The following is a 10,478-nucleotide window of genomic DNA, read 5'->3' on the forward strand; positions in this document are numbered from 1 at the left end:
GCAGAATGCTTGAATATAAAGTTAGGGTCAAGAATTTTTACTTTAAATGATGAATTTCAGGATTTTTTGTTTTTTTTGTTTTTTAATTGAATCACATTACATTCCAAACTTCAAAATCTGTATTTTCTTGTTATTCAATGGTCCCAGTTCCGATCAGAATAGAAGTTTCCATGCCAAATATCAGGTTATAGGCATTTTCCATTTATGTGTGATTTTTCATACTAAGGGAAGTTATGGGTTTGAATCTCCCTCAATTCGCTTTATTATTTTGCAGGTCGAATTAGGTCGGGTCACCCCATGTGAATTATATTTTAACCATTCCCTCAATTCACTTTATCATTTTGCGGGTTGGGTATTTTCCAATAGTTTGATATCCACTGATGCCAATGGATAATAGGGAAAAATTTCATTGATCAAATTCTTATTCCAAATTATTTTGAGTATTAATGTCCAATTCAAGTTTGAAAGATAAGTACATCTATTATTTATTGGAGACTAGTAGTAAGCACGTGCGTTGCACGTATTATATATCGATGAATGATATACGAACCGTTTTTGAATTACTAATACGATTTTTTGAAATAATATAGTTAATTGATATTGTTAAAGGGGAAATTACAATTGAGTATATGTGTGTGTGTGTGTGTGTGTGTGTAATGTTTTATGAAATTATGTATATAATGTGAAAATGTTGAATAAACTAAAATGTAATGATATGATTACAATAATATTTCTTTGTATGCAATATTTTTTTTTTAGTGATCGAATATCCCAATTAATATATTAACGTAACCTTTAGCACATTTGTTACTCATTAATATATTAATGCAACATTTCAATTTTGTAACCTCAATTATATAATAACCTTATGGATGGATTATAATGTAAATCGTGAAGATTAATAGGGGATTTGTTGATGAAAAATAAAAACTCAATGGATGAATTATAATGTAAATCATGAAGATTAATAGGGTTTGGTTGATAAAAAAAAAATTGCTTTGTTGATAGAAAATAAAAATTGTAAGAACAAAATACTCAATTGAATAATAAGTAATTAAATTTCTGTTGATTATTATTATTATTATTTTTAATAATTGAATGTCAGTTGTACATTTTATATTAATTCCAACCCAAATGATAATTATCAATTAAATATTTCACCATTTATATTAACTCTAAATCAAATGATAAATAATAATTAAATTGGTAATAAGGGCTTTGTTGATGAAATTAAAAATTGTAAAGAAAAAAAATCAATTGAATGTTAGTCATTAAATTTCTTTTTTATTAATTGAATGTCATCATTAATATACTAATGCAACCTTTAAAATATTTGTAACCTCAATTAAAAAGTTAACTTAATGGATGAATTATATATAAAGCATAAAGATTAAAAATTGCTTTGTTGATGAAAAATAAAAACTCATTGCATCAATTATAATGTAAATCATGAAGTTTAATAATGGTTTTGTTTATGAAAATTAAAAATTGATTCATTGGTGGAAAATAAAAATTGTAAGAATCAGAGACGGATCCAGGATTGGATCCAAGACCGGGTTACAAAATTTCAAATCGTATTATTACCGGGAAAAAATTTTTTTACACATAAAAAACTGATTTTTTACCTTAAAAAAAAGCTCTTGGGCCTAAGTGTGGGGGGAGGGGGGGCTACAGCCCAGCCCAGCCTCCCCCTATATCCGTCTCTGGTAAGAACAAAATGGTCAATTGAATGGTAAGTCAATAATTTTTATTTTATTTTATTTTTTATTTTATTGATATAATTGAATGTTAGTTTCGCTTTGATCTAAAACGATAAATATCAATTAAATATTTCACTCCTTATATTATATTAATTCTAAACCAAATGATAAATATTAATTAAATTGATATTCCAATTATGAGGATATAGTGGGCACATAGTTAAATATGTAGGGGTATAAATTTGGTATTTAAAAGTTTCTATACCATCTGCACTTTTAATATATTGTAGATAGATATTTAGAGGGTGTTTGAGAGACATTTTTATATAAAAATGTATTTTTAAATAGTAAATTGATGGAAAATGTGTTGTTGAAAAATAAAGAATTTTTTTTATTTACGCGTAATATTATTTTAATAAAGAATGTGTGCTTGAAAAAAAGAGAGAGTAAAATGCATTTTGAAAAAAAATGGGTACCAAACGGGGCTTAGTAACATAGATTGCACACAATTCAATAAAATTGGCTTCAGAAATGAGTTCCGTGTCTAATTTGTTGCATATTACTAAATTCTCTAAAGAAATATAGGAATCCTTAATTCGAAAGTATTCACATTAGATATTATAAACAAGTGGTTACAAAAACACACACGGTATGACAATAAAGAGACCGACAATATTGAGTTGCGTTTAAGAAACGAAGCTTATATAAGATAGATTTTGTCGAAAATTTACAGAAAACGAGGATTGGAGAAATGTTTGCTCAACTGGGATCCTTAATAGCTACTTTCATGTTTGTTCGAGCAATTTTTCAACAATATTTCCCAACTCATCTTCGAACTTCTGTTGAATCGTATTTCCAGAAAATTTTCAGTTTTCTTTATCCTTACATCCAAATAACCTTCAATGAATTCACCGGCGAACGATTCATGCGAAGCGAAGCTTTTGCCGCCATCGAGACCTACCTCAGCTCCAGTTCCTCCGCTCAGGCACGGCGGCTTAGGGCGGACATAATCAAGAATGGCCAATCTCTGGTTCTTACCATGGATGATAATGAAGAAGTGGCTGATGAATTTCAAGGAGTAAAAGTCTGGTGGGCTTCTGGAAAGAACGTTTCCAAGACACAGACTTTTTCTTTCCAGCCTGTTCCGACTGATGAAAAGAGATATTTCAAGCTGAAATTCCATAAAAAGCATAGAATCTTAATCACTGGATCGTACTTGAATCATGTACTGAAGGAAGGGAAGGCGATAAAGGTGAAAAACCGGCAGCGAAAACTGTACACAAACAGTGGATCCTCCTGGAGTTTTGTACCATTTGAGCATCCTGCAAATTTCCAGACATTAGCAATGGAGCCCGAAAGAAAGGAGGAATTTGTTAATGATTTGATTACATTTAGCAAGGCTGAAGAATTTTATTCAACAATTGGCCGGGCCTGGAAACGCGGTTATCTTCTTTACGGTCCACCAGGGACTGGTAAATCCACTACAGTTGCTGCCATGGCTAATCTACTAAGTTATGACATTTATGATCTTGAATTAACAGCAGTGAAAGACAATACAGAATTGAAGAAATTACTGATCGCGACATCTAGCAAGTCGATTATTGTGATTGAGGATATTGATTGTTCAGTAGACCTGACCGGACAAAGGGCGAAGAAAAGGGAGAAGAAAGATATAGAAGAAAACGATCCTGGGCAGAAATTCACAAAGGACGAATCAGAATCAAGAAATAGTAAGGTTACACTTTCCGGGCTTCTGAATTTCATAGATGGGCTCTGGTCAGCTTGTGGGGGAGAAAGATTGATTGTATTTACTACCAATTATGTGGATAAATTGGATCCTGCCCTTATTCGGAGAGGACGAATGGACAAGCACATCGAGTTGTCATATTGCACTTTTGAAGCTTTTAAGGTTTTGGCAAGGAACTATCTTAATTTGGAGTCGCACTCTTTGTTTTCGAGAATTTGTAGTTTCCTCGAGGAAATCAAGATTACTCCAGCAGATGTTGCAGAAATTTTAATGCCAAAGACTTTACCAGTTGATGCAGAAAGTTGTTTGCGGGATCTTATTTTAGCTCTCGAGGGAGCGAAAATGCAAGCAGGGCCGGAAAAACCACACGATTAAATAACTACAAACTAAGCCTTGTTTTTGATGATTTTTTGGTTGGAAGCATGAAAGTTGTTTCGATGAGAAGGTGTTGAGAGGGAGAATGTTAAGTGGATGCTACTTTTTTCTCTTCTCCACTCGAATCAATCCCCAACCTTCCCCCTTTGGAAGTGATAAATTTTGGACGAATGTATGAACATGTATTTAAATTTGAAAGTTATGTAACATTATCAAGACAAGATTTTTCTCTTCAATGTGATGAATAATTAAGGAAAATTTCAGCTTTGGTCCCGAACCTATTGTCCTATTGTTGCACCATCAGTCATTAAGATGAAAAAATATCCAAATATTTGTCAAATTGTTGTGTGGCCTTCATTGAAACAGGCCTTGCTTCAAACTTTTAGGTAGAACATGTAGCTTCATAAAGTTGGCCATGCGGTGACTTGAATGACTTGCATCATTGCAATTGATAAGTGCATCTTATAAAGTTATCTAGAGCTTCTTTACTTACTCGTTTATGATTAATTGAGTGGACATCTGCCTAATTTAGGTGTAAATATATTAAGTGTAGGTAAAATTCCACCGTGGAGGCACTAAAATGCAATTGACATGAAAAAGGTGAAATTGGAGTTGATTCAGAGTGCTTGATGATCAATTGGGTTACGATTTATCAATTAAAAGACTTATGGGATCAATTGAAAATGATTAATAAGTTTCTAGAGCTAAATCCGACTTTTGGAGAGTTTAGGAACTTAATTGCAAACTCTTGGAACTTGACATCAGATCGATTATGGACAATTGAGGAATGTTGATGACAAAATTAGACTGACTTAAAGATAAGGACCAAGATTTCAAAGAAGAAAGGATGCAGGTTGAAAAAAAGAAGAAGAAGAGAAAACTAGGACCAAAGTGTACTTTGCAGAAAAATATAGGGGTAGCGATCTCAAGCACAGCAGATATTTCAGAATTTCACAAGGTATTTTGTTGTTTATAGGCCTATCAATAATGTCATTTCATTCCATATATATATAACAAAAATCTTTGTCCTCATTTTTGATTAGTTGTCCCCATTTTCACTGGTTATATTTCACCGTTGGTGGTTTGCTTTATACTTCTTGAAATTATTATCTTATTGCCGATAGTTTAGTCCAATGCTTCGTTGATAACTTCGTCTGTGTCTATGTTCATTTTCGCGTTCGTGTCCATAGATTGAGGTTGCGTTTGCTAGGAAATGGTGTTGGGTAACTTGAATGAGACTTATGATTCTTCAGTAGCAACTCCTTATTTTGTTCAATTAGCAAATATGATGAGTTATGACTAATTTTTAAACCTTTTGAGACAAATAAACCTTAGAGTTATACTCACCAATAGTCTTAAAGTCCTTATTTGTGTTGAACAAATAAGATATGTAATTTGTTATCCACAAAGTTAAATAAATTATACTCAACAACAATCTTAAAGTACTAAAATAGCAGATACATATGCTTGTAACGAACTTTAGGGAGAACCACAATTTACTTGATGGTCAAACTTCTCTTTCAAAATTTTCCAAAGGGCTTATGGATCCTTCACATAGAGATGTTCAATTTTCGATCGTTCATGGAGATGATGGTTAAGGAAGATAAATGTTTTTGCACTGTTTTGCAAAAATTCTTTGCTTCCTTCATGGTATTCTTAAACGTTTTGAAACAAATGAACCTTAGCATTTCGATTCCACGACAAGATGTGTGGACAAGTAGACTTCACACCTCATAAACAAATATGAGTGATAATACTTAAAATGACTTTTTTTTTATCCACACACTTTACGGGCCAAAGTACTTTTAGGTATTTTCCATACTTGTTAAATACACAAGTCAGAAGAGACCACATACATGCTTTGTTAAATAGATAATGAGAGTGAGTCTCACCAAAAATAAGAATAATAAAGCTACTTGTACAAAGTTGGATTACAAAAGTTGAGTTACAAAGTGTGTTGACAAAATTTAGGTCATTGATTTCAAGTGATTTAAAAATCTGTTTTTGAAATGATTGGTATGTATGTGATTTTGTCTTTCAACTTTGTCAATCCCCTTTATAAATGTAGCATAACTCAAATAAGAAATATATAAACCTTACTTATGGGACTCATTTCAACCCACAAAATTTTGTGGGCTAAGTCATGAGCCTATTTCCAAACATGTTCGGAACCATAGTTATCGCTTGAGATAAACAATTTATATATTTTTAGCCACCAAAAAAAATAAAAATAAATAAATAAATAAAAATAAAAGACCTTAATATTTATAAATACTTATAAGCATACCCAAACACGTCCTTGTAAATTACTAAATTATCCATCTACTCGACCTGAAATCCCTTGTAAGATATACCATGTCTTATATAAGTCCCCAGTTTAGCCCTCTTTAATACTCATCAATTTAATTTAAATTTTTCTCTATCATATTTTCAACTATACAATCTTCAATAAAATAATATTTCATGTAAATCGAAATTTTTTAATTCTTTTACAACCATTAATCTAAAAAAAAAAAAAATACTATTCTCCTCATTATAAATCCAAATAATGAGGGCCAAACGAGAGTTAAATCTCTGTCGGTATTATGGTGGGTCCTTGTACCATTACAAGGTGGGAGTATGAGATCCTTAAGGTGGGCCAAATTCGTAAACCTGAGGAAGCATCGAAAGTGATATTTGAATCCGTAAAGAATCTTAAAAGTTCCAAAATTAATATTGTACAGAACAGTGCTAAAAATAAATACCTCGTATCATACAATTTCCGTCCATTTAGATTTAATTCTCCTTATTTTCAATTCATTTTTTTTTTAATAATTAGTGCATGGATAGAGGGCTAATTTATACACATATTTGGTAAGATCTAAATTTAAATAAACTGGTCCCACTGATTACACAATTTTGGAAGATAATCGCATATTTATTTTTGGTAATTTAGCGGTTTAAGGCACTGTTTGAGTTTAGCAATTAATAGGGCTTTTCTCTTGGACCAAACCTTGATTTCCATTTGAAATCTTCTTCTTAATCTAGGTACTAGGGTTTGTCATTGGCGGCTGCCCCTGTACTTTTCAGTTTTAACCTTTATATTTGACTCATTATTCGGCATTTTAGTAACAAAAATTCATAGCTTTAATCAGTCATTCAATGTCGGTTTCAATCTGTGTTTTTTAATTTCTCTCAGAAGATGTGATGTTCGGAGTAATCTACGCTGTTGCAATTCTGTAATACGTTTGGAAATTGCTTTAATTTGGATTAAATTCAGGTTTGCTAATTCTCATTTTTTAATTAATTTTTGTTTTGCAATTCTTGATTTTTCTTTGCCTTATTTCTGTGTGTTATTTTGGACTGTATTTTTATGTGGGTAATGTTGATTATTCTGAACAACTTTTGATCAATTGCATTCAGGCCAATTTCCAATTTCTATAACTGTAATTTTTTTATTATTATTATTTTTTATCATTTTTTTTGATTGCTTTTAAGGGTTGATATCAATTTTTTCTATCCAAAAGTTTAATCTTAGCATATTTATAGGAGAAAATAGATTCAAGAAATTCTTTTAGCACCAAAACAGGATGAGCTTCCCTGATCCTGCACAACAGCCACCACTTCCTCCCTATCCACCACATTTTGCCGGTGGAGATGTGGACGGGTTTTGGCCTCAACCTTCTATGAACAATGAACATGACGCTAATTTTCAATTTGAGCATCCTCCTTTTATGAGACCAAGGAATTTTGAAAGCAACCCACCAGATTGTGCAACTTTTGCACCAATGAAATCCCGGGATGAATTCGCTAAATCCTCGGGGGCTAAAGGAACGAGCCATATATTTTACAAGACCCGTATCTGTGTAAAATTCATGGAAGGCACCTGCAGGAATGGGGAGCATTGCACATTTGCTCATGGCATTGAAGATTTACGCGAACCCCCTCCAAATTGGCAAGAACTTGTTCGAGAAAAGGAGAGAGGGGTTGGAAATTTCAATGATGATCAAAGAATGATACATAGGATGAAAATTTGCAAGAAGTTTTACAATGGCGAAGAGTGTCCATATGGAGAGAAATGCAACTTTCTTCATGAACAGCCCATGAAATTTCAAACTGACATGTCAAGAGAACATAGGGAGAGTGTTGCAATAAGTATTGGAACTACAGGGCCTGCATTGGGAAGAAGAGGTGATTATGATAAGCAAGATTATAATAAGAACGTCAACGTGAGTTCCAACACTTCCCAAGCAAATACAGCTTTTTGGAAAACAAAACTATGTAGCAAATGGGAGATCGGCCAATGCCCCTTTGGAGAAAGATGTCATTTCGCTCATGGCCCATCAGGTATATTTAGCCTCTCATAAGTTCGATTTATCATTTATTTCGTGTAATTCAATACAAAAAGTATTTGCCACAACCATATAATGTTTTCATGGCATCAACAAGAAAAGGATTGTTCTCATTTATAATAGTAACAGAATTTCCCAGGGAATGTTAACCGTGTTCTTTTCATATACTACAAATTTTGTCTGTCCAGATAACACAATCGAAATCTCACTGGCCACTTAGTAACATAGGGCTAAAGATATTTCATTTTAAATGACACTTGTATGTAGGCATAGTGCCATATTCGAATCAAAATGAAAGGCGAGAAAGATGAGTGGAATTATATCTTTAAGTTTCATCCAAAATATGGATTTTTTTTTTTCTATTTTTTTCATAAAAACTTCTGAAATATATGCTTGATTTTTTCTGCAGATTTGCAGGTACCTGGTGCTCGTGTTGAGACAGAGCTGATGATGAATTCTGGCTCCCAAATTCCAGCAAAGCCTCTCCCCGTGCCTGTAATTAATTCAGCTCCTGCAAGTGCAGTGATTGGTGCTCCCGTTAACGAAGATGCAAAAAATAAGGAGATATCGAAATGGAAACTGAACAGGCAAATTAATCGAATTTATGCTGATTGGTGGGATGATTTATCGCCACCGCGCAACTCCCCTAGGAAAGAAGAGATATGAATTTCAGATTAGCATCTCTCAGTTAATGTCTGAATTGCTAAAGATTAAAGATTTGATCTTTAGACCTCCTTTTTTTTTTTTTTTTTTAGGCTGTTGGTAGTTGTTAATTTCAACCACAGGTTTCATAAATTCTCCTTCAATTATTTGAATTAGTTGATTGAATTATTTGCTGTAGAAAGTTCGAATAATGAAACATCATTTTGTTCTCAATATAATATTGCATTCCAGATTATATAATTTTGGCTTTCATGTTTGAATTTTTTTACTTTAAAGGCTCTTGTTGTGTTCTATAAATCATCCAGGATAGTTTCATGTCTTTAGCCGGAGATGTACTTTGGGCATTTTACATGAACCTGTACATGCAATCGGGCAGGTTTCTCTGATCAAGTCAGACCCAACAAGTACCAATGACATCAAGACCCTGCCAACGGCTCCAAATCCGAAAAGATTTTTAATACTTCTTTCAGCAATTCCATATGTACTGAAGAGTGTTTCACAGAAATGCACCGGAAATCTCACATTGTGGAGCCCATGTTGTAATAAAAAAGCCAAAAAGATCACTCACCCACCCCAGTATTGTGTCTCTTTTGTGATGTTTCTGTGTGTACAATTTCAGTACACACAGCACTGAAGGCACATTTAAAAAGAATATATTAAAAAATTATGATATAAATTATATTCTCAATAAGAAAAGTGATCTATAATATGAGACAAACAAAAAATGAGAGCAAGTCTATTTTTTTAGGGACGGAGGGAGTATTGATATGTAATCTTCATGTAATCAAGGGAAGAATATTTAGTGGGGCAGTCGCACGATCAATGTCGAGGCGCCACCTCAGTGGGTGGCCCACAACACATCCCAAGGTGTGTGGACCACTCGTCGAGGTGGCACACCTTGATAGGGCTGTCGCATTGCCACGTGGTGCGATTGCCCTATTGAAGATTCTCTCATAATCAAGACATCCCTCCCAGTCACTCTCTACATAGCCAATTAATTTTGAGTTTTCGTTTCACACAAAGTGCCATGGTGTAGTGTGCCTTGTGAAAGGCGTATGTTTTACACTTTTTTTGGGCTGAGTTCACATAATTGTTAAGTTTGGAAAAATGATCTCTATTAATTTTGTTTTTCTCTATTTATTTTAGAGAAATTATGAAATTGGACTGAAAATGAAGCAATTGTAAGAGTCAAAAGATATTGGAGAAATGGTCAAGAAGATGAAACGTGAAAACCAGGAAACAGAGGAGAAAATTTAAATCAGGAACTAAAATGAGCATATTTAGAAGTTTGTAGAAATAAAATTTTTGTTCAGGGACTTAGGGTGCAAAAGCAAAAAAAATCTGGCACAATTCTGCTTCTTTCAGTAGGCATTCCGCGGAAAACATTGGTGTGACCGCACGTGACGGAAAAGAGACTTTATTTTTCGGTTTATTTTTTTTTATTTTATTTTTCATAGACTTAATTAAGGGCTTTCATTGACACAATTTTGAATTCTCAATCATAATTAACAGATTTCTTACCTTTTGATTCTTCAATATGCATTTTATCTTTTTAATCATTTGAACAATATTATCATGAATTAGCTTGTCAATTAGTTAATTATGATCAACATACATTTTGACAAAGTCATTTTACTTGACTGGATAGTAAATGAAATTCAT

The 10,478-nt window shown here is 33.0% G+C and overlaps 2 protein-coding genes across 2 annotated transcripts; both read left to right on the forward strand.

Moving 5' to 3' along the window:
- The first annotated feature begins 2,349 nt into the window (after positions 1-2,349).
- On the forward strand, positions 2,350-4,089 carry LOC111399659 (AAA-ATPase ASD, mitochondrial-like). Its single transcript, XM_023027097.1, has one exon. It carries the CDS (start codon positions 2,452-2,454, stop codon positions 3,820-3,822), a length of 1,371 nt encoding a protein of 456 aa, XP_022882865.1. The 5' UTR covers positions 2,350-2,451; the 3' UTR covers positions 3,823-4,089.
- Positions 4,090-6,757: 2,668 nt separating this feature from the next.
- Positions 6,758-9,041, forward strand: LOC111399660 (zinc finger CCCH domain-containing protein 39-like). The gene is made up of 3 exons (XM_023027098.1): positions 6,758-7,081; positions 7,351-8,148; positions 8,563-9,041. The coding sequence occupies exons 2-3, from the start codon at positions 7,392-7,394 to the stop codon at positions 8,817-8,819; spliced, it is 1,014 nt and encodes a 337-aa protein (XP_022882866.1). The 5' UTR covers positions 6,758-7,081; positions 7,351-7,391; the 3' UTR covers positions 8,820-9,041.
- The last annotated feature ends 1,437 nt before the right edge of the window (positions 9,042-10,478 follow it).

Source organism: Olea europaea, chromosome 9, assembly GCF_002742605.1.
Source record: "Olea europaea var. sylvestris chromosome 9, O_europaea_v1, whole genome shotgun sequence".
Lineage (NCBI taxonomy): Eukaryota > Viridiplantae > Streptophyta > Magnoliopsida > Lamiales > Oleaceae > Olea > Olea europaea.

Excerpts from the sequence above, each read along its gene's own strand:
- LOC111399660 (XM_023027098.1), top strand. The coding sequence starts at position 7,392 with ATGAGCTTCCCTGATCCTGCACAACAGCCACCACTTCCTCCCTATCCA. Across the intron at positions 8,149-8,562 it reads TTTCGCTCATGGCCCATCAG|ATTTGCAGGTACCTGGTGCT; the intron begins GTATATTTAGCC and ends TTTTTTCTGCAG.
- LOC111399659 (XM_023027097.1), top strand. The coding sequence starts at position 2,452 with ATGTTTGCTCAACTGGGATCCTTAATAGCTACTTTCATGTTTGTTCGA.